Consider the following 24,509-nt stretch of genomic DNA (forward strand, 5'->3'; position numbering starts at 1 on the left):
CGTTCCATTGATCTATATTTCTGTTTTTGTGCCAGTACCATACTGTCTTGATTACTGTAGCTTTGTAATATAGTCTGAAGTCCGGGAGCCTGACTCCTTCAGCTCCGTTTTTCTTTCCCAAGATTGCTTTGGCTATTCGGGATCTTTTGTGTTTCCATACAAATTGTGCAATTTTTTGTTTTACTTCTGTGAAAAATGCCACTGGTAGTTTGATAGGGAATGCAGTGAATCTGTGGATTGCTTTGGGTAGTACAGTCATTTTCACAATGTTGATTCTTCCAATTCAAGAACATGGCATATCTCTACACCTGTCTGTATCACCTTTAATTTCTTTCATCAGTGTCTTATAATTTTCTGCATACAGGTCTTTGGTCTCCTTATGTAGGTTTATTCCTAGGTATTTTACTCTTTTTTGTTGCAATGGTAAATGGGAGTGTTTCCTTAATTTCTCTTTCAGATTTTTCATTGTTAGTGTATAGGAATGCAACAGATTGCTGTGCATTAATTTTGTATCCTGCTACTCTACCAAATTCATTGATTAGCTCTAGTAGTTTTCTGGTAGCATGTTTAGGATTCTCTATGTATAGTATCATGTCACCTGCAAACAGTGACAGTTTTACTTTTTTTTTTTTTTTTTTGGCTACGTTGGGTCTTCATTGCTGCCTGTGGGCTTTCTCTAGTTGCAGCAAGCAGGGGCTACTCTTCATTGTGGTGCATGGGCTTCTCAGTGTGGTGGCTTCTGTTGTTGTGAAGCATGGGCTCTAGGCGTGTAGTGTGGCACACGGGATCTAGAGCGCAGGCTCAGTAGCTGTGGCACACGGGCTTAGTTGCTCCATGGCATGTGGGATCTTCCCAGACCAGGGATTGAACCCGTGTCCCCCGCATTGACAGGCAGATTCTTAACCACTGCACCACCAGGGGAAGTCCCAGTTTTACTTCTTCTTTTACGAGTCTGTGTTCTTCTGCCAGCGTTTAGTAGGTGTTCTGTAGGAGTTGTTCCACATGTAGATGTATTTTTGATGTATTTGTGGGGAGGAAGGTGATCTCCCACATCTTACTCCTCCACCATCTTGAAGGTCCTACCCACAGCTTTTCTTTGTCCCCAGCCAGTTGATCTGCCCTGGGCAAGATAAGGAAGTTTTCAAAAATGTGTCCTCTTCCTACCTCCAAGAGAATCAGTTTCCTAGAACCTAACACAAGGCCTTGCTTGGAGTGGTATAAACTACGCTGGATGACTGTGTATGGGCTGCTGTAATGTAGACCTGAGTCAAAGGTCTCCACTGGTGGGAATTTCTGGCCTGCAGAGAAGATGTTTTTGGTTCATCCCTTTACGATGGCTCAAATCACTGCTGTAGGAAATTAGCAATGCAGACTGTGGACGTTTGTCACTTCGCCATACCAGGAAGGCCAGGCAGGATGACAGAGGAGAGCTGCAGACTGCGAGAAGGGGCATCGGGGGCAGGGTGTGAGAAGCTTCATGCTGACTCCTAGGGCTTGACTTGGGGAGGTTAGTAAATGGTCGTGTCACCAGGAGAGGGAGGCTCCTGGAGGAGGAACAGGGCCAGGGAAAGAGGACGTGTTCCATCTCAGACACAGGGCGTTTGAGGAGCGCCTCGTGGACCAGGCAGCCCTCCTTGGGGTTATCACTTCACATTTACTTGTGCAATTATTTAATGGTTCTCTCCCTCAGTGGGCTCCCTGAGAATGGGGACTTTTTGTCTCTTACAGCTCAACACTGCAATTTGTGTGTCTAGCACATTGCCTGGCAGCTGGGATCATGCTCAAGAAATATTAATTTGATGAGTTAATGAACTGTGTTAGTGGCAGGTAAATTCAAATTCAACCATATATTCCATAAATATCTATCGAGCACCTGATATATGCCAAGCACTGCACTAGACTCTTTCATTTCCTCTTAGCCACGATCCTGTGAGGTTATTAATTATCATTCAAAACTAACTGCCCTGTGAACTAACCCTGTGAACACAGGGCCTGGCACCAGCCAGCAACTGGGAAACCTGGCACTGACCCACAGCTGCATCTTCCAGGACTCTCTCCATAGCCCACTACCATCCCCGACACCAGCAGCAAGCCGTGCACCCCACACACTGATCAAATAAACCTGCTGAATTCACACAGTCCACTGTGTGGGTCAGATGGGTGTAGGTGCAGGGCCCATCACTGCTGTTTACTGGTTTCCTGTCACCTCGGGGAAGTTACTTTTCCTCCACGTGCCTCAGCTTCCTCATTCTAAAAACAAGGATGGCCACAGTACCCACCCTCATAGAAAAGTAGCAATTCTAACTGTGGTAGTTTGTGAAAGTGTGCAACACCCTGCCAGGCACATGATGAGTGCTTGGAACATGGTATTTATCATCCTCCTTCTCATCATCATCCTGAGGCTTGCTCGGCCTTCCTTATCTAACCATATGCTCTTGGGAGTCTGCTGAGTTAAGCAAACGCTACACTAGCTCCCTCCATCTCAGCGTCTCCGAGACTGTCCAGGCGTGGAGCTCTGAAGGCCTGGCATGTAGGTACCTCGTGCCCAGGCGCCAGCCCCACAAGCCCTGCCCTGTCTGACCTCTCCGCACGGCAAGCTGTCTTGGGCAAAGCAAGGAGGAGCTCCATGCCTGATTCTGCTCCTCCTGCTGGAGTTCCCTCTCTGCCTAAGAGGGCTGTGACTTATTCCTGGACGGGATTCATAACTGGAACAGTAACTGAAGGATAGGAAAATGCTCACGAGCATCCCAAACCTGCAGCCCCTCCTGCGGCGTGCACCCCCTCGCCTCGCCAGGCACGTAGGAGGTTGCACGGAGAGCGGGATTACCGGCACCGCTCACCACACAAATGGAAATGTTCCTGAGCAAAGTGTGTGCCAATCAAATATTTATAAATCAAACCACATCCTAAAGGCAGTAGAGGAGTTCACTGGCCCCAAGAACCCTGCTCTGCGGCCCTTTAGAAAGGGCAGGCTCCTTCCCTTCAGTGAATCCCTCCTGCCCCTAGTTCTGGGGGCAGTCTGGACCCACGTTCTGCTACCACTCGGCACCTCATGGTGAAGGCACTGTGCTCCCCATCAGCTTAGAGCAAAAGTTGAAACTAGCTTTTCAGAGGACCATGGTGAGCAGAGCTGGGCCAGGCTGCCAGGCATCAGAAAGAGGGGCTGGTCTTCAGGCAGGAACACTGTCCCCAGCGGGATGCCACGCCGAAGGCCTCCCTCCCTCTCCTCCCCACTGCTCCCTTATCTGCTTATACAGAAGGGGTTTTTCCAGATAAACACTTTTTAAACTATCACACAGTCCATGGACTATATCAAAATTTCCCAGGCACCTTTTTCAGACCCTAAAGGGGAAGCAGACACCTTCACACATTCTAAGAAAAGTCTTGTGTGTGTGTGTGTGTGTGTGTGTGTGTGTGCGTGCGTGCGTGCGTGCCTATTCCAAACCACTGGAATTTTTTTTTTCCACAAACTCCATTTTATTTCTTCTCTGTCTTTCTCTAATGTTTTACGGCGCCCGGCTTGTGGCTACATTTTAATTATAAATGCCACTGACATAAAACAACCTCACAGAGTTCTGAATGAAGCTGACCTCATTTTGGGTAAACACGGCAAAGGACGGGAAGTCTCCAACCCAGAATAAACCAGGCACGTAATCTCTCTTGGCCTCTCTTTGGAGAGCAGAGGTGGAAAGCAGGCCTCTTTTAAAGGCCACGGAGGAACGTGCTGCAGAAGCAGAACCCCCGCCTGCAGGCGTTCATCCTGCTGAATGCACCAGCTGTAATCTTATCTTTAAAAATTCCTATGGCAGGACAGGAAGATACTAGGATGGTGCCCAAGGCTCATGTCTCTTGCCTCTGGCAGGCTCCTAACTCCTGTTCCTTCTTTCTATCCTTGGAAAGTAAGCGATCATGTGTCTTACTGTGAATAAACTACTATTAATAGCTAATGGAAGGGTCTGAGGAGCAGAAGAGAAAGCCAGGGATACCGGCTTATAGTTCCTCAGGAAAAAAAGGAAGAACATCTAGTCGGGGACCAGCATATCCACTCAAAGCCCTGGATTCCTCCTTACATAGGTTCCCCTAAGTAAAGACGCATGGAGGCATCCAAAGGATGAGGGTCCAAAGGATGAAGCCGGAGCAGGGTCTGCAAAGGCGATTTGGTACATTTCAGTTATTTGACATTCACTTTTGCTAAATCAGCTACTTCCAAACCAGCACACCCTAATGCATTCCTAGAAACGGAGCAGGACTGGATTCCACTGGGGACACTATGGTTACAAATCCACCAGGCAAACGCCTCCCGCCTTCCTGCAATGCTTTATAAATATGAATTTCTCTAAGAAACTTGTATCTATCACTAGAGTACCTTTTTAAAAATTGCTTTCCATTTCTTCTGCTAAGTCAAAAGTCACTGTCCGCATTTCAGAACTAGGGAACACTGAGTTCCCATAGAGCTAAATGATCTGTCTCGTTTTTCAAAAAGTACTCGCTCCTTCATCCTTGGGATGCTACAGAGCCACTGGCCTTCCCGCTCATAGACAGCAAGTCCTAAATTCCCCGTATGGGAGGGAAGAGGTGCTCCCCCTCTGTGCACTGGGTGCTAACCTGGTGGAAGGTGCTGGAAGAAGAAAATGAACAGAGCAGGTGTGGCTTTAGTGGCCCTTCACCAGCTTTCCTGGTTCCCTGTCTGCCCTTAAGAAGACGCACCTTTTGCAGATAACTATGCTCAGGTCTAGATGGTACCTGAGGTCAAGCCTGCACTGGGTCATAGAGCACCACAGGGGCAGAGGCAGCAAGAAGCTGAGTGTCTGCCCACCAACCAAGAACCAGGCTTTACACATCAACTACTCACCCCCCACCCCCCTAAAGTACGAAAACATCAGCAGCCCCATCATCCAAAGTTAACCACTGTTATCACCTGGCTGTTCTTACCTCAGAACTGTGTTTTTAAAGAAATGAAGAGCTGGGATGAAGGGAAAGTTCCTTCCACTCCCCTCCCCAACCTCAATCCTTCTCATCCTCCCCAGAGTAGCCACTGCTATGCATTTGGTCTGAATCGAGTGCACATTTTTATCTTTTACTCCCTATCTATTCATGAGCTATGCGCATTGTTTTATGTTTTTTACAAAAATTTCATCAAGGATTTACCATTAACATTCTTTTGCAATTTGCTTTCTTTCACTGCACATTATTTTCTGCTTTTCTTTGAAAGGGAAAACAATTATAGAGAGAGAGAGAAAAGAGAGTTTTTGTTGTAGTTGCACTTTTGTTTGCTTTTAGCTAAAAAACAAGTGGGGTTTTTGCTACTGTGCTGCTTGATCACTCTGGGTCGTCTGTACCCCTAATTGGGTGTCAGCCCCTGAAGGCAGGGACCTTGCCGGCACTGAGCAAACGCCCAGCACACAATGGCCAGTGCATGAAAACGTGGTGACTGGGTGGCTTTCCCTGAGCCCCCTGCTTGCTCCAGGAGAGAGGAGCTGCTGCTTCCACCCAGGCTGTTGGCCAGGCCCTCCCTCTCTTTCTAGCCCCCCCTCTCACTCGCTCTCCTTCCCACCCCCCAGCAGCAGCCGCGGGAGGATGTAGGTTTGGAAAACTGGAATGAAGTCACACTAGGGAGTTGGACACCTAGTCAGTTACACGAGCAACACGCTGGGTGTTACTCCTTCCTGCCAGCTCTGCTTGCAGAAGGATATATGCTTAAGAAACTCAGCCAGAAAGAAATCCAGTGAAAATGAGCTATGAAACTTGGACATCCTGGAGAAATAATAATTACAGAGGAAACTCTTGAGACGAACTCTCACCAGTGCCACAGCCCTGGTGTTGGGGCTCAGGGCCGAGGACTGAGTCGTGTGCCAGGCAGCTCTGCTTCATGTTTACCTCCGTGGGGCGTTTACACAGCCAAGACGGGACTCCTCAGACAGCAAAGTCAACTCTACTTAGCCCCACAGAGAGACAAACGGGCACTATTTAAGGCATAGGGCAGAAATGGACTAGAGAATGAAAAGCTTTAAAAAAAAACTCTTCCTTGGTGATAGTGATGTGTCAGTGTAGGTTCATCAGTTATAACAACTGTATCACTCTGGTGGGGGATGATGGTAATGGGGAGGCTATGCCCATGCAGGGGAGAGGGCATATGGTACATTTCTACACCTGCCCCTTATTTTTGCTGTGAACCCAAAACTGCTCTACAAAATAACGTCCGTTTAAGAAGATTTTCCTGGGGCTTCCCTGGTGGTGCAGTGGTTGAGAGTCCGCCTGCCAATGCAGGGGACACGGGTTTGTGCCCCGGACCGGGAAGATCCCACATGGCGCAGAGTGGCTGGGCCCGTGAGCCATGGCCGCTGAGCCTGCACGTCCGGAGCCTGTGCTCCGCAACGGGAGAGGCCACAACGGTGAGAGGCCCGCGTACAGCAAAAAAAAAAAAAAAAAAAAGAAGAAGAAGATTTTCCTGGATTACCCAAAAGGACTTGCCCTCTGGGACTGCTGTTGCACCTATAATGCGTCTGACTAAATACCTACTTATATGGATGGTAGGTGGAAAAAAAGTCCCAGGCAACTAACATCACTCAATTCTACGGCTATGAAATGGGATCCTGGATGGTCATCTGCCATCTGGTACATGTCTGACCTTGAACACAAGGGGGACCAAGGAGGGAAGTGAATATGGCTTGATTTGGACCAATCTCCCGGATAACTGGAGCTCAAGGTATACTGTACGAAAGAGAGGAAAAAGTAGGATACCTGAAATAGGTGAGCCTGGGTTCTGGTCCTGGTTTTGCCCCTGATTATAAGTATAATGTTTGGTAAAACATGCTCTTACCAAACTTCAGTTTCCTTACCTGTAGGACAGAGCCAGTGCCACCTTCCTCCAGGGATGCTGTGAAGAGTGATGAGGTCACCTAAACACAGTAAAAATGGCAATAATTGTACTGGACACTTCCAGGCATCAGATCATTCAACCCCACAATTCCATGAAGCAGATACTATCATTATAGATAAGGAAATAGAGGTAAATACCATGCCCAATCATCACACAGCTAATACATAGCCAAGCCAAAATCTGAATTCATGCAGTTTGCTTCTGGAGTCCAAACTCTTTTGTTTACTTTTTATACCAAGATAGAAACTAGCATGATGCCTGGCGCATTGTAAGTAATCAGTAAACGATTATTCCCTTCCTTTGGTGTCTCTTAAATATACATGATTATGATGGGAAACTGATACAAAATACATTTGAAAGTTCTCTGAAAACCATGAAGTCCAATGAAAATACAGAGCATTAAAAAAACAATTTATTGAGATAAATTCACATACCTTACAATTCACCCATTTAAAGTATGCAATTCAGTGTTTTTTTTTACATTCAGAGATTTGTGCAACCATCTCTATAATCAACTTTCATCATCCCAAAAAGAAACCCTATACCTCTTAACCACAGTTTCCCCTTCTCTCTCCAAGCCCCTCCTCAGCCCCTGGCTACCACTAACCTGCTTCCTGTCTCTATGGGTTTGCCTATTCTGGACATTTCTTTTAAATGGAATCATACAATATGTGGTCCTTTGTGAGTGGCTTCTTCACTTAGCATGTTTTCAAGGGTCAGCCATGTTTTTGTGAGTGGCTTCTTCACTTAGCATGTTTTCAAGGGTCAGCCATGTTTTTGTGAGTGGCTTCTTCACTTAGCATGTTTTCAAGTTTCAGACATGTTGCAGCATGCATCAGTACTTTGTTGCTTTTTATGGCCAAATAATACTCTATTGTATACAGCATTGTTATTAAATGTATTTACATGATTCCTAGACTGTTAGAGCTGAAAAAACTCTAGAGACTGAATCCAAACCACCCCCATTTTACTAACAAGGAGACTGTAGCCTGAAGGTTAAACAGCCTAGCCAAGGTCACCCTGCTGGTCAGTGGTACAGTCCAGCCTTGACCCTTACAACTCTCAATTTGGCCCCATCTTACTTCACTCCACAAAGCATTATTGGAAACACAATTCAAAATGCACAGCTTACTGATGATGGGCCAACAGAATCATCTCTGCAACAATTAGCCTAACATCATTCATTCAGCAAATGCATAATGTCTGTAGCCAGAGCACAGGGCGCTATGGGAGGCACTGGAGACTGAAGGAGGAACAGAATAGATAAGATTCCTGCCCTTTCTCCCAAGTGTGCAGTCCCCTGGGGAGGTAGAAATTAATGAGTAAAGCCCTAAACTATAAAAATAAGTGCACACTGTACAAAATGCCATGAAGGAAACAAACAGGGACCGAGAAAGACAATGATGCAGGCACTAGGGTGGCATGGGTCCTGGCTGAAAGGACTTGTTGTGCAGAGTGTGGAGGGGCACTTGGGTGGGGAAGGCCTCTCTGAGGAGGGAGTTTTAGGCTGAGGCCAGAAGGAAAAGGACCATCTTTGTGAATATTAGGGGAGAGGAGGTACCAGACAAAGGGCAGAGCGTGCGCCAAGAGCCTTAGGCAGGAGGGAGCTCAGGGTGGGACAATGACTCAGGGAGCAAGTGGTGTGACGCGAGGCTGGAGAGGGGAGGCCTCTGTCTGCGCTCTCATGACTACCTCTCAGAGCTAAGTGGAGTTAGGAAGACCGGTGGGAAAGGAGACTGTGGCTTCCGCTTTCCTTCCCGTGAATTAAATAAACGCCACTTGCCAGAGGAGGCCCTGAGTTTCTGTGGCTAAGACTTCCAAGGACAAGAGAACTGCATCTTCAATAAGGGTGATGTAACTATGTGTCACCCTTAGGATGAATCAGAAGATAAGGAAAACAGAGGGAAGTGAGAAAATACAGACATATTAATAAGGAAGTGGTGAAATGATTATGGTACAGCCACATAATAGAACACAATTCAACTGGCAAAAAGAAGGTAACTCCTTCACTACTGAAGTGGAAAGATTTCCAGTCAGTTGTTAAGTGAAAAACACAAGGTGTAGAACTGTATGGTATCTCACTATTTGCGTAGAAAAAAAAAAAAAAAAGGCAGGAGGGATAACAACTCTCTAGAAGGATATACTCAAAATATGTCTCAGGGGGCTTCCCTGGTGGCACAGTGGTTGAGAGTCCGCCTGCCAATGCAGGGGACACAGGTTCGTGCCCCGGTCCGGGAAGATCCCACATGCCGTGGAGCGGCTGGGCCCGTGAGCCATGGCCGCTGAGCCTGCGCGTCCGGAGCCTGTGCTCCACTGAGGGAGAGGCCAAAGCAGTGAGAGGCCCGCGTACCGCAAAAAAAAAAAAAAAATGTCTCAGAGGAGTTTACTTGTTTGTCTCTGTCTCCCCAGGAGAACGTGCCCCAGAGGAAGGGCAAGGATCCTGTCTGTCTTGTATCCCCATCAGTTGGGAGCGGGAGGCTGGAAGGACTGGGAGAAGACATTCACCATCTCCTCTTCTATGTTTCCAAGTCTGAAACATGGGAATATATTTCTGATTCTAAGAAATTAAATGAAAACAAGGAAAAGCAATAAGGGGTCTAGAGGTGCCAACCGAAGCCCTGTATTCCTTCTAGCACCCCTTGTGCCTCAAACTTTGACAAAGTCAACCCTTAGAGGGGTCTGACTCCAAGAGAACTACTGGGTGCTCACTGGTCCCCAGTCTAGATTTCACTCCTTATCATAACAATGGCTATGACCAAAGAAATTTTCCAGAAGAATCCAGAATTAATTTCAATTCCCAAATGGGAACCATCAAAGCACCTCTCTCCAGAGTCACTCCGGAGAGGATTAACAAATGAATAATATCAAGTGGGACTCCAGTGAGGTATCCAGCAGTGAGCAAGGCACCATGGGAGTATCAGTCAGTATAAATGGAAAGAGGGCAACTCAGGGTATCTCAGTCCTCGCCCTCAACTTCAATGTTTCTCAACCTCGGTATTATTGACTTTTTGAGCTGAATAATTCCTTGACGTGAAGGGCTTGCCCGGGCGCTGTAGGATGTTTATTTAGCACCATCCCTCGCTTCTACTCACTAGATGCCAGTAGCACCATCCCACTCCAGCTGGGAAAACCAAAAATATCTCCAGACATGGCTAACTGTCCCCTCTAGAACAAAATCACCCCCAGGTAAGAAGCACCATTCCCATCCCAGGCGGCTGCTTCATTCTCCCTTTCAAACGCCAGGGTTTCCCCTCTGCCTATATCCCAGCGGGGTTGCCACAGAGGTTGGGGGTTGACTGAACTTCATTGTGGGTGAGCTCCCTGAGTTTCTTATGTGCCAAGCAATCTAACTTCCTGGGAACCTCTTCTATCTGGGAAAATAACACTATCAGATTTTGAAAGATAACAATCTGTCCACGAGAAGCTCCCACACCAGGAAGGCCCGGGCCATAAAAAGGTACCACTGCCAAAGCAGGTAGATAACTGAAGCTGAACACCCTCAGGCTGGCCGGTTGCTGACTCTATGATACCCCCAAGATCACTGGGATGATGGAACCAGGGAAGTGAATGCTGTTTCCTCCTGTGACCATGCCCTGTAAAGTGCACACAGGGTCATGATGTAACGAACAAGGCAGATGGGTGGGCGAGCCCGCCATCATCTCTCCTTCCCTTGAGAACATGATTCGCAATGGACAGCTTTCTTTGGAGGGCAAAGAAAAAGGAACTGTATTTCTATGTTTTGATTAATTTGAGGCTCATCCTTGAGGGCTCTTTGAGATGAATGAGCAGAATTTTCCATGGCTAACTGTCTTGGCCACCAGGCCCTATCGGCAAAAGCTTAGTGTTTATTTACTTTTGCTCGTGTTATTTTTATTTCAGTTCAGCTGCAGCTCAGTGCGGAAAGCGTGGGGGAGGTGTATATAAAGAGTACGGAGACTGGCCAGTACTTGGCCATGGACACCGACGGGCTTTTGTACGGCTCAGTAAGTATGAGGCTGACATGCTTCCAGACTCGGCCAAGGTTTGAGGTTTCCAGAAATCTTGTTACATGGAGTGATGCAAACTATAAAGCGTCAATTAGTCTCTGTTTGTTATTTTTTCCAGCAGGATTCCCACCCTCCACCCTGCCTTATTTTAGGCACAAACATAAAAGGGTTTCTTGTGGGATTCTCTCAAAATACTCCAACGTATTATCACATAGACAAAGAGAAAAAACATTGATTGAAATTTTAGTAACTCATCCAATCACTCACTCCAGAATACTCAATCCCACTTCATTATTTCATTCCAAAAATGTTTCTTGAGCATCTACCATGGGCTATATAGGTGTGTCTCTTAAGGCTTTTTACAAAAATTGCAGAGCCCAGACTCTAGCAGTTGATATTTCATGCATAAAACTTTGAAAATAGCCCTTTTATTCTGGAAGGGTCACTTAAAAGGATAAAAAGTTTAATAACATGGGCTTCCCTGGTGGCGCAGTGGTTGGGAGTATGCCTGCCGATGCAGGGGACACGGGTTCGTGCCCCGGTCCGGGTGGATCCCACATGCCGCAGAGCGGCTGGGCCCGTGAGCTATGGCCGCTGAGCCTGTGCGGCTGGGGCCTGTGCTCCACAACGGGAGAGGCCACAGCAGTGAGAGGCCCGCGTACCACACACAAAAAAAAGTGTAATAACTTAATTCAACAAACACTGAGCAAACGCCTCCTGTTGTCCAAGTACAGTTGGGTACTGAGTGGGTGCAAAGATGAATAAGCCACATCCTTGCCCTGGAGAAGCAAAGTCCAAGAGTTTATCCAGTAGCTAAAATCATGCTGCATCTCCTGCTCCATCTCTCTCCTAGTTAATGCTTTATATATGTTTGACTCGGTACCTATTGATCTTTGTGAGAAAAGAAGAGAATAGGGGCAATCTGATTTTGTCCCTATTGGTATCTCTGGTAAACGATTTGAATGGAAAGAGAGCTGAAGCCAATGGCTGCAGGTTTTGAAACTATTTCTGGATTTCAATGATCCTTTCTCTGTAGCCTAATAACTGAACATTAAGGCTTCACCAAACCCCCTTCTTCCCTTTTATGAAGATGTCTACCAAAAGGCAGCCAGTAGGTGGGATTTTTGTTTGGGGCTCCCTTTAACTTATATCAAATTGCCAAGTGGCAATGGGCACAGGAAACCCTCTCTTGAAGCTGTAATCTCAGCCAGGGTTTGGGATGTGAACACAAGTTCATTTTTTTTCATGCTGCCCACTAGGGCTCAGGAAATGAGACCATCAGAGGAACAGGTAGTTCCTGTAGGCTGTTTGCTGAAATATGGATTGATTTGGACAACTTGAAAGGGCTTGGAGCTAGGCAGTGACTGGTACGTAGGGAGTAGACTTGTTTTTTTCAGGCGGGCCTTCCAATCAGCAATAAAATCAACAGGCCCATCAATCATTCAATCTCAGACTCATAAATGAATCTCATGCCTCTGCCACTTTGGCAAGTTACTCACCTACGCTGAACCTTATGTGAAACGAGGACAGTAATGGATAATTACCGCATACTTACATACTTAAGAAGAGTCAGAGAGACAACGCACAGAACCCACCCACTGGTGTAGCAATGGCAGCTATGAGGCAGCTGGTTTACAAATCCCTTACCCTCGTTATTTCTTGCATTATGTGTTACAATTTTATGGCTTTTCCTCCTTTAAATCAATTCCGATGTTTATTATAACCTTCTCTTACTTGTATAAAAATTTGTATAAAAATTGACTCCCCTAAATCCAGACACGTCTAGGCTCCAGACACCCCCTTCTCCCACCATAATCCTGGACATCACTGATTCACCTGAAATATTCACAGGGTGGTATTAATATATTATGCCCAAGGATTTTTCTATTCCCCCACTGATAAAGGTAAGTTCAAAAACATCTCAGGGCTCTGCCTCATGCTCTCAACCGATTGTAGGTATTCATCCATCCTGATACAAATTCGTGTGTGTGGAAAGGACAGATTTATTTAAAAAAATAAGTTTTAAAGGCTCTAAAACATTAATATATTTATCTTTGGGAGTGGTAAATGGCTGACTTTATAATACATGAATGCCTTTCTGTATTTTCCAAATTTTTTACAGTTGGTATCTGTCACCTATGTAATTGGGAAAAAGCATGCTAACTATAAAAAAGAAATTAATTAAAACAATAGGCATGAATCAACGGTTAATCCCCAGGCCCGTGGCATTGCACGAAGTGCACAGTAAGCGCTGACAAATCCTGGTTGAGGCACAGATAGAGCATCTCCAATTTGGCCTGCTGACTCAGCCTGTGACTCAGCCATTCTGTGTGTCAACTGCTCTAGTGTAACAGACACATCAGGTGGGGGACGTGGCCGCCCCGAGCTTCGTCACAGAACACAGCCCTGACGCCCACTGAGTGGTGTCATGGGGTGAGTCCTCCCTGCAGGAGAGTGGGAAACCCACCCAGGTCCAAAACTGCCTACCTCTTCCCACCCTTGACAACGTGCATCAAACAATAATGTCTGGATGAGTTCCTCTAGAGGCAACAGAGTCACCTAATTAAATATTACATCTATGTCCCATCTTGTTCCAAAATGATCTGAAGTGTCTCACCCAGTTGTCACCGCACTAGACTACAGATGAAAAAGGGGCAGAATACTTCCTGTTACGTAGTTCCTTACTAAACAAAGGTAATTTTGAATACTTTACAGGAACTCAAGAATCAGATACATTCATCACCTAGCTGGTGTGTACCTATTATTTGCAAAATTCTTTGTCTTGGGGGGAGACACAAGGCTGACAAGATTCCATCTCTTCCCTCAGTAGGACTGACAGTCTAATAGACAAACATGCCACAAATAGCGAATAAACAATAGGACTGGAAACCACCAGAAAGGGACTCACCAACCACTGTGGGTGAAGAGGTAATACAGAGATCACATGACTTGGAATTGGAGCAAAGTCCATACACAGCATATGTATTTTAATACTCCTGTTTATATCCAAATATAATAAATGTATTCTAAAATCTTGACAAACAGAAAGGGCAAAGAACTGGGATTCCTCCCACTCTAACAGATGAATTTTAGTAAAAAAGTAACTGTTGGTAGATATTTTCAATGTAATTGAACTATTTAATATGTTTTAACTATCTATCCAACTTAATAAATTTACAGTTGCATTGGATCCCACTGTATGGATGTACCGCTATCCACTTAACCAATCACCTTTCCATGGGTATTTATGTTGTTTCCAATATGTCACCATTATAGCCAATACTTCAAAGAACAACCTTGAAAATACCACTATCTCATAAGCGTCAGTTCCTAGGAGTGAAATCCCTGAGTCAAGGATAATGCATATTTTAAATTTTGATATATATTGCCAAAGTCCCCTCACAAAGTTTCCACCAACTTATCTCACCAACAGTGTCTGACAGTGACTATTTCCCACACTCTCCCATACTAAGACTTGTAAATCTTTTTGCTCTTTGCAGATATTATAGCCAACATGTTAAATCATTTTTGAATTTGCATCTTCTTGCTAGTGAGATTAAATATGTTTTCATAGGTTTATCACCCATTTTTAAAACAGCAGACATAGTATGCCATTTTGATAATACCCTAAGTTTCTATCGATATGGCCCTATCTATGTCTCTCTGTGTGCTCATACATAAAGAGGTACAGAAGGATGTTCATCAACTGTTAACAGGTGCCTATATCTGGGTGGGTGCACTTTGGGGTGATTTTTTCTTTTTTCTTTCTTTTTTTAAAGTAAAGTTGTGATTTTTTTTTTATAAGTACCATTCTTTTGATAAGTAGCAAAAAAAAAAAAAAAAGCTATTCTCACTGGAAAAAAAATCCTTTAAGTTCCAGGACATGTTTTATGCAAGCATTTATGTTCATAACAACACTAAAGTAAAACCCTGATACTGTTGGTGAAAATCACCAGGTTGTAAAGTATAATTGGTAGGTTTTCATATATTCTTCAAGACCAAACTTAAGAATGCCTCACTGCTTCACAGTCTGGTTTTACCCATTTTGGATGCTTTTCATGGTCAAACCTAGGTGCCAGGCCTCCGCAGAGACAAAAGACCCAGCTCTGCCCTTAAGGTACTTAAAGTCATTCAGGATTTCCCAAGTGGGAGACTCTAGGGTCCTGAGCAGAACAGATGTGAGGGGAGCTTACATAACAGCAGATGTACATTGAAGGCTCATTATGTACTGGGTCCTGTTCCAAGTCGTCATTTCTATCCTCAGAGATAGGTTCCATTATTTTCCCAATGTCACTGAATAAGAAACCGAAGCACAGAGAGCCTCACTAATTTGCCCAAGGTCACACAGCCAGTAAACAGAGGAACCCGATCTAAAACCACTCACTAATTATTCTGCTCTTTCCTGGTTTTATTTTTTTAGCAGACACCCAATGAGGAATGTTTGTTCCTGGAAAGGCTGGAGGAAAACCATTACAACACCTACGCATCCAAGAAGCATGCAGAAAAGAATTGGTTCGTTGGTCTCAAGAAGAACGGAAGCTGCAAACGCGGTCCTCGGACTCACTACGGCCAGAAAGCAATCTTGTTTCTTCCCCTGCCAGTCTCCTCTGATTAAAGAAATCTGTTCTGGGTACTGATCACTCCAGAGGAGCCCGAAGGGGTCCTCACCCGGTTGACCCCAAATTGTACCCTTGACCATTGGCCGCGCTAACCCCTGGCCCACAGAGCCTAAACTTGTAACGTGCTTCTAAATGCCCAGTTCACTTTTTTTGTAAAGCCCTTCACCCTGGCACAGTTTGGAACCGAGGGACCAAATGGCTTTTAGGGGCCAACTGGCTGGCCAGTCTGGGTCTGGTTTAGAAGTCCAGTTGCCTCTGGGCATCTGCTGCAGGCTGAGCCTCTTAATGCACGGGTAGAGCCAAATGAAGTGTGAGCAGAGGGCTGCCAAGTGGGTTGTAACTGCATGCAATTCCCTCTACAGAGTAAACCCTGCCCGCAAGTCCCCTGAATATCTGGCATGACTCCCTTTCATCCTTTCAATCCCCCACGATTATTAGTAGAGAAGCTATGGCTACGTTAGAGGAAGGCAGCTTTCCATGAGTGGAAACAGGGATGAATAAATCCCCTCTCAGAAGGGATTCAAATGGCAAGGGGAGACTGACTGGATTCTAGTGGACAGCTCACAAGGATGGGATCTCAATGCGCAATGAATGAAGACTGAGAGGCTCAGGCACAGGAGAGCAGAATGAAGGCACAGCCTTGGCAGTTGTTACAACGCCTTGACTTCCCCAAGGTTATTCCGCAGCAGGAAGCCCCTGGATGATGTCAGGTGGAGAAGAGAACTAGGTTCTTGATAAAAGCCAGGACTCTGGGTATTGGGAAATTCATTTGGGTCTGGGGAGTGGGTGTGGGAGTGATGAGAAAGGGAAACATGGGCCGAGGGGACATTATCCTCCAAAGAGGATGATTCTAGAAGTGAGAAGGAAAGAGAAAGGGATGCCATGACCTGTGCTCGGCCACCAGAAAGCGGAGGCTTTGGGGTCCTGGGGCAGTGCTTACAAATCATACGGGCATCTTGTTGGACTGCAGGTTCTGGTTCGGTAGGTCTGCGGTAGAGTTCTCCCATTTCTTACAAGCTCCCAGGTGCTGTAGATGCTGCGCCTCTCCCCACACCCCGTACTTTAAGTAGCAAAGTCCCTAAAAGCGTTATTCAAATGAAGGGGGCTCAAACCCCGACCCTCCCCGGCCACACCCTTAAAGACGCATGTCCCATGGATCTTCCCGCAATCAGGCAGCATCAGCAGTTATGCCTGAGTGAAGGAGTCGGGGTTTAAGGCACTTTGGCCCAATGCCTGTAAAATGCCCGTTTAGAAGATATACAAAAGCATACTTCAAAAATGTTAAACCCTCACAAACAGCTTTTCCCAAGACGCCATTTGTGTGATGGTTACTTATATAAATACGCTTCCTGCTTAAAGTAAACTTGACCCAAGTGGCTAGCAAATTAGAAACACCATTCATCTCTGACATGATATTGTTGCCATGTAAAGGCCTTTAATAAGCCATTTAAATTTACTGTGAGACTATACCTTTTAGTCACATTTAAAAATATATAGCTCAAAGGCAGTTCAACTGATTAGCACTCAGCCACTGAGAATGATAATAATAGGATATGATATATAAGCTCCTCAATTATCTACTACTTAGACTACATTTACCTTAGAAAATGAGATTTTTCTTTGTTTTCCACTGTGCTGTTATAAATTTTCCTTTGCAAATGGGGATTCTTAAGCAATGATATAATTTTGCATAAAAACTGATGAGAACGCTAGCTCATGTTTTATAATGAATTGCAGTAATTATTAATTGAAAGGTAATTCCTTAGTAACTGAACTATTTTGAATGGAAGAAAAATGACAATTTGTGAAAGTTCAGTGTGATACTACAATTGAGGAACTGAAACAAGTTAACGCTACAGTTATATCATTCCGCATTTGTACAGCAAAACGTTTCATAACTTTTTTTGTTTTTGTAACTTGGATAAGACAATTTGATTTTATTTTAGTAAATCTTTGCAGGCAAGTTGGGAATAGTGCAGTGTGGCTTGACATCTCTTGACTACGAAGATTTGGCCAGAAAAAGGTACCCACAGAGGAAATCCAAGATGTTTATAATGGTCCATAATTTTTAGTGTATGAATCAAATTCAAGTATAACATTGGCCAAAAAAAATGAAAGCTGTGGCTAACAGATGAGATGGAAGTCTGTGGTTGCAGAGACCCAAGGCATTGAGAGGAAATACTACTGTGACCTTGACAACCTCAGCCCAGTTGCTATTCGTGTATTTGTTCAATGAATATGTAAGTGCCAACGGTGTGCCAGGCGTTTTACTGGGTCCTGGGGCTCCTGGGAACCTTGTCTGTCTGGTTTGCTGCTGTATTCTCTCCCAGGGCATTATATTTATGATGCAAGATGCTGAGGATTCATTTCTTTCAGTCAAGTAAAAACAGAGACTTTGTAGGTTCCTGCTGAATTAAACAACAAGTCCCAGAAACCAAGGTTTTGGAAGAATTAGCAACCCCCAGTGTAAGATAAACCTCTATGGAAGTGTCAGAGGACATGGCAAGGTAAACCTAACACTTCAACTGCAGAACTGTTTCAGTTCAGGGGGACCACTTTCAAATCAGGAAAAAAAGGCTGCCCGATCGTGTAAGAAGGGAGTCAGTGTTAGTTGCCTGCTCCATTTTGAACATGTTCTCGTTCCTCAAACATGGAGCATTCCTGTTGCTCTCTCTCTCCCTTGAGAAAGTCCTGGAGCCATCTGCCCATCAGACGCCTCTCGTGTGGATTCATTTTCAGGCCAACTGTTATGAATTGCCTGACATTCTGTACAAAGCATCAGGAATGTATATGCTTTTGGATTGTTTTCAATGTGGTGGTGGAGGTGGTGGAGATCCGTTTCCCTGGAAGGGGTGATAATTAAAGCCTCCTATGGCCAACAGTGTGGACTTACAAAAAACTGACTGGAGCATCACATGTTACTGAAGATCAGGGTCCTTGCTTTGTGTTAGAGACAGAGCCCAGGCCCTCAGCCTTGTAGAACATGCTGTTCAAATCAACCAAGTTCCTGGGCTACAAAGCAGACCTCTGAAGAAGAAGATGCCTGTCATTTTACATCACTCTCTCTTTTTTTTTTGCACCTTAAAAATATTAATAAATGTTCCACTTATAGGGGATAATGTCTCTCTGACTTTTTGAGCATCATCATGTCTCATCTTCCTATTGAAGGACTCAGCCAGCATCCCTGAGGTGTGGCTGCTTGGTTCTCTACACTTAGCTTGTTACCAGATATGAAACTTTGAAGGCTGATAGGGAGAATATTTTTCATTTGGTTAGAAACCTAAAGGCAATCATGGTGCTTTTCTAGGGATCCACTAGGGAAATATATTCAGGAAGTTTGCCCCCTGAAGAGCCAAGGACCATAACTAACTCAGCTGACACTATTTCTTCATCCATAGCATATGAAATTATGTTACTATTGTAAAGCAGACCAGCTTGCGCCTCAGCAAAAACACAGTAACCTGAAAAAAATTTTAAGGACTTATTTACAATTTTAAGTCAATGGCAAGAGGTGCATCTCTTGCATCTCCAGAACCTTGATGTGGGGCTAGAGGTTTGCCCATCAGATTTTCTGAAATTATTATCACATTAAAAAACACCTCCTCAAATAAACTCCTGAATCTTATGACTTCTTATTCTTAGGAGGAAGTACACTGTTGCCTAGACATTGTGGCAAAATCACATCACACACATGCACACTCGCACACGTGCAGACATATGCACACACTTACATATGCATGCATGCTCACATATGCACATGCATCTATAAAAAACAGTTGGGCAGTGCTTGCTCACTCAACAAATTACATATCACCATCAATCCCTCCTTTTCTTTTTAAAGTTGCCTAAGGCAGTATTTTTCTACTTTTTGGAGCTTGAGCAACTGTAAGAACTGCATTTTTTCTATCCCATTTTCTAACCCAGCACATATATTACCTTTAACATACACACAACTGAAACCAAAAAATGTCACAAAATTGTATACATGAAATGCTCTGAGATTTTTCTATTACACTCCCCTAAAAGAGGCTGGTCAAAGATCAATTAAATGGGGTCATGACATTCAGGGTCACAACCACAGTTTGAGAAACACTGGCTTAATGCAACCATTCTTCTTCCCAAAGATGACCAGACCCTACCAGGATCCTGTATTATGACTTTAGTGTTTTCAAAGGCACGGTTTGTTCTTGAATAAACAATACAAGGGGACATCCTGTTACCCACGAACCATCTGTTTTGAGGGCATCGTGAATTCTTTTAGCTGGTTTGCTACTAATGCAATATGAATGCAATGATGCAGACCCCACGGGCAGCCACTGCTGCCTCCAATGCTGGTCTTAGCAGATTTCTGCTCTCAGAGCCCCGGAGACTTTGACCCTCTCCCCTGCTACGGAATTCTCATCACTTTGGGGCTTGAGGTCATTCCCTCCTTAACTCCCACAGTCTTCACTTCATTCCTCTCTCTAGCCCCGACAATTCCTATTTCATAACCATTTCTAAACAATACATGAAAAGTGGACTGAGCCAGGAAAAGGCTAGAAACCCAGGGCCTCTGAGCATCCTCCCCAGCCCCCATCACTTTTTGGAAATGACGCTCTTATCTACCTAAAAAAAAAAAAGAGTATACCATTCATGACTCAGTCACAAGATAAACATCATTGCTACCAGACTATATCTTATTCAGAGATTCAAAAATTCCCATCTTTGCTGAACCAACCAAAAAGTGTAACCCTATGCCCTAAATGTTTGAGGGGGTTAGGGTGGCTGAGAATTGGCTTCTTATGGGTGAACTGGACTGCAAAGAGAAAAATATAAATGAAGTCACCTTTCATATTCTCTGAGTGATGTCCTGTCTGCCCTGTGGCAGAGGGGGGAGGGGAATCCCAAACCCTTAATCGCTTTTGGGTTGTTAGCATATTAATAAGCATGGTAAAAGTGACACACTAAACAAAGATGCGCCCTTAACTCGACTTTCACAAATTAAAAAAATGCCTTTCAGGAGCAGTAGTGCAAAGTTAAGAAGCCCAGGTAGGCAGTGGGACGTGTATGCTTTCCATTTCAAAATTACTAAGGATTTGTTTGACAAGCGTTAAAAGTTGAAATGATAGCTCATAAAAAGTGGCACACCGCCCCTCCTTCCTACTTGGCTCCCTAAACCTGCTCTTCTCCCCCAGAAAGACTCTCTTTGCCACCATACATAAAATTTACTCTAAAATCTAGGCAGACAACTTAGCACCTGAGACGCGGGGATCTGATATCGGATGCTCCAGATCCCAAGGATTCATCTAATATCCTCTCAGGTTACAAGGGAAATATACTAAGCGACTCTTGGGATCTTTCTGTAACATGGCACCCACTTTGCGGCTGACATATTGACCATGACATACTACACTGTTAGCTTTCCACCAATAGCTATAAAATTAAAGAGAGAAACCAGGTCACACACAGCCTGAAGCTAGAGAGTGGATTTGCTTTAAAAAACGCATATATTGTAGGACCTTGTTTTGGTGTTTTGGGGTCTTCTGAGGGGTCTGAGAATGTCTGTGATGTGGGGAGGGCGTACTTCCCAAACTGCTTCCTTCCTTCTTGGCTTCCCACTGTCACACAGGCTAAATTTATACACTTCAGCAGCTAAACACTGGTGTCTATTTTATTATATAAACAAGCAAAACCTCACCATGTCCTTGATGTGCTTTTCTATCAGCCTTAATGAAGGGTTGGGCATTCCCTCTTTGGAACTGTGTTCAGTTTCAGGATTTGGTGCACTTGGCTGCAGCTTTTGGGATGTAGCTGTAGGCAGGCAATTTGTGCAAATCCTCACAAAAACACATGTCATTGTGATTTTCATATTTCATGTTTTCCTGCCTTAGAAGAAAATCTTTTTGTCTGACCTAGAGATACATAAGAGCAAGATGTCAGATTATTTTACTGATTTGCCTTAGCCCCAAACATTTTCTCCACAATAAGTTATAGGAATGTTATTCTGTATTAACATGTTTTGTGTAAATTGTAGAAGCAGGACTGCTCATAGCCTGGGAATGTCAACTGCATTCAGAGTTCAGTCAATTCCTATAGAAATGAACGGTAAAATCTGTGGCATTCTCAAAATATGAACACCTGCATTAGGATCCCTGAATCTGACCTGGGAAATGGTGTTTGTTTTAGAACTGGCCAGATTATTTCTGATTAAATACAGGATAAAAACCCAATCCAGGGTGGTTGTGCAGAGGGGACAAATGAGAGAGAAACTGGTTTCTTTATCCCTGGTGTTACTGGAACATGTCACATAATATTTAATTGGAGTGAAGAAGAGAGATGGTTTTACAGATTGCTTGAAAATATGTAACTCCCAAGCAGCTTAAACATCTGGGGAGAGTTCGATACGGCAGAAGCCTAGTCCATCCAGTCCAGTCCGCAAGATAAACAGAAGCAATAAATTAAAAAGGAAGCATCTTTCCTCAGTTCCTCACTAATTCACCCACCGCTTATTGAGCGTCTAGCACTGGGTTAGTCGGGGTCTGATCAGGAGACAGAAACCATGGCAATAATTTAAACAGGAAAATGTTAATGGAAAGAATTTTTAACTAGTAAAAAGGGATTGACTACAAAGGGGTAAAGCGATCTCTGAAGATAAGTGGAAGAGCAGATGTAAGGAGCCATTACTATCCCCAAGGCTGAGGAAAGTATTCAAGGAAGGAACAAATTTGCGAGGGGCCCTTCTCTGGAGAATGAGATTCAGACTTCATGGGCTATGGCCCCCAGGGGATGGAGTATTTCACTACGGTGCTTCAGGGAGCTTCCCGCTGGAACACTGGTGAAACTCCGGAAGCAACTTGCTGGGGTGCCAGTGACACTCACTGGAGGTCGTGTACCCTAGGTCTCCAGCAGGAAGCTGCACAGTGGCCACTGGGCCAGAGGAGCAAGAAGAAAAGCACAAGAACCGCAGGGAAAAGCCCCTTCCTCTCGCAGTGGCCCTCCAGCGCCCTCTACTGACAAACCTTAAGTTGGTTGCTGGCAAAGGAGAAATGATTACAGGATCCAGAGCTCCAGTATCAAAACATGATTTAAATACCGTGCTGGACACAATGAGAAGATGAACAAATGCGGCCCTCAGCCTTAAAAACCTTGTGACAGCAGTGAAGAAAGTCCCTACATGAAAGCATCAAGTTTTTTCAGCTTTGTCCCCTTTAAAAAATGCCATCTTTCTAAAGCCCTCGAAGCTTCTCTGTATGTTCAAGGTACTTCCTTTAGCTATTGCTAAGTCAGTCACTAATTTAAATCACCCAAACCAATGTACTATCCACATACAGAAGAAGGTAACTCTGGGGTCAGACTGGCTGAGTTGGAGTCCTGGCTCTTCCATCTACTGACTTGGTAACCTGGGGCAGGTTACTTAATCCCCTGTCCTCTGTAAAATGAGGATACACATAGCACCAACCTCACAGGCTTGTTGGGAGGTTCCAATGAGATGGAGGCATGCAAGAATTTTTAACACGATATCTGGCATATGGTAAGGACTGAGTAACCATTTGCTATTATTTTTACTAAAATATGATTATACACACTATGTAATATGATAGGGCTTAAAATGATCTTTTAGAGTCTCCATTTAGGTTCCCAGTGATTGTTTTCATGAACTTACATTTGGAGAGAGGTTGCTTCACAGCAATTCATTTGAAAAAGACACAAGAATCTTAATTGCCTCCAAGCTTACTTCTGTAAGGCGCAGATTATGTTATGTAATTGTCCTACTGTAGTTTGAGCTGGTTAGGCCACATCTGGGCTACTGCATCTCATTTTAGATGCTGCATATTAAGTTTCGCAAATTTAAAAAAATGTTATGTGGAGGCTAAAAGACGAAGAGTTAAGGGGCCAGAAAAGCATATGCCAAAAAAACAGTGGAAGTGAGTTCAGTCAAGGGAAGATTTAAAATGAGATATTATGGCTCTCTTCAGATCATTCAAGGGTCATTTTGTTTTCCTTGCTCATAGCCAAAATGAATACAGGTATTTGGAACTTGACGAGGAAGTGATTTTTGGTTCAGTATAAAGCAAAAAACATTTCTAACAACTGCAGCCATTCCAACCATGGTTGAAGCACATCCACAGACAGTGATTGACATTTGACACTCCTGCCTCGAAGCCTGATGGGCAGCTATGGTTGACTCTGTGAGGCATCATCCAGGTCTCCCTTCAGAAATGACCCTCCCAGCTGCTGACAGTATTACCTGCAAATGGATGGCCTTGGTGAGGAGAGCTGTCTTGCCCAAGAGCACGCCCCTCTGAGGTGGCCTGCATATGTACATAACTGCCTGGCCAACTTCGGGCAGCCCTGAAGGATCATTCCAGCTTCAGACCTTCTCGTCAAGTCAGCTGAGGCCTCTACATTGAGACTGCCTCAACTTCTCCTTCTGCCCTGTCCTGCTTCCCCCCTTCCTACAGGTGTTGATCCTAAGATCCCTAATAAACTTCTGGCATGCTAATCTTCATCACAGAGTCTGCTATCAGAGAAGCTTGCCTGTGACAACACTTATCCAGGATGCTAGAGGCACTGCTCTGAGCAGGGTAACTGCAAAGGTCCCCCACAGCCCCGTGACCCTACACAGTCTTTGGGTATCCAAAGCTGAATGTTCTAAGTCTACAAAGTTCCAACCTGTCTCTATTGTGTGCATCCATATGGATGATCCTCAAGAGAAATCTCGGCCTTCTTTCTAATTATCTGACCTGTGGCTGGCCTGATGTCACTGGGAGGGGCACCTGTTGAGTCATTAAATTGTTCATTCAATCACTTGTCCAGCCTTTCAACAAATATTTATGACGGCCCAAATATGCACCAGGCCTGGTGGGTACAACAGTGCACCAAGAGGCTCTCTTTTGGAGCTTATGTTCTAGTGACGGGAAACATGTGAACATACTATTTCCCAAATTTCAGTCATTTGCATACTGCTTCCAAAATTTTTGCCTATATGCCCATTGCCTGATCATGGTACTTCTTATTCATATGGCTTATGAAAGGTGGATTCAC

At 44.6% G+C, this 24,509-nt stretch overlaps 1 protein-coding gene and 1 long non-coding RNA gene across 2 annotated transcripts in view; one reads left to right on the forward strand and one right to left on the reverse strand.

Annotated features, from left to right (window-relative positions):
* FGF1 (fibroblast growth factor 1) overlaps nucleotides 1-16,061 on the forward strand; it is a 102,232-nt gene extending 86,171 nt beyond the window's left edge. Inside the window, exons 4-5 of the mRNA XM_082620934.1 lie at nucleotides 10,760-10,863; nucleotides 15,287-16,061. Of these exons, the coding sequence (XP_082477060.1) occupies nucleotides 10,760-10,863; nucleotides 15,287-15,481 (299 nt within the window). The 3' untranslated portion in view covers nucleotides 15,482-16,061. The remainder of the gene's footprint in view (nucleotides 1-10,759; nucleotides 10,864-15,286) is intronic.
* LOC309803982 overlaps nucleotides 1-24,509 on the reverse strand; it is a 218,662-nt gene that overhangs the window by 7,040 nt on the left and 187,113 nt on the right. Inside the window, exon 4 of the long non-coding RNA XR_014294031.1 lies at nucleotides 6,840-6,899. This is a non-coding gene — a long non-coding RNA (uncharacterized lncRNA). The remainder of the gene's footprint in view (nucleotides 1-6,839; nucleotides 6,900-24,509) is intronic.

This window comes from Mesoplodon mirus (assembly GCF_964341445.2).
Source record: "Mesoplodon mirus genome assembly, chromosome: 5".
Taxonomy (NCBI): domain Eukaryota; kingdom Metazoa; phylum Chordata; class Mammalia; order Artiodactyla; family Ziphiidae; genus Mesoplodon; species Mesoplodon mirus.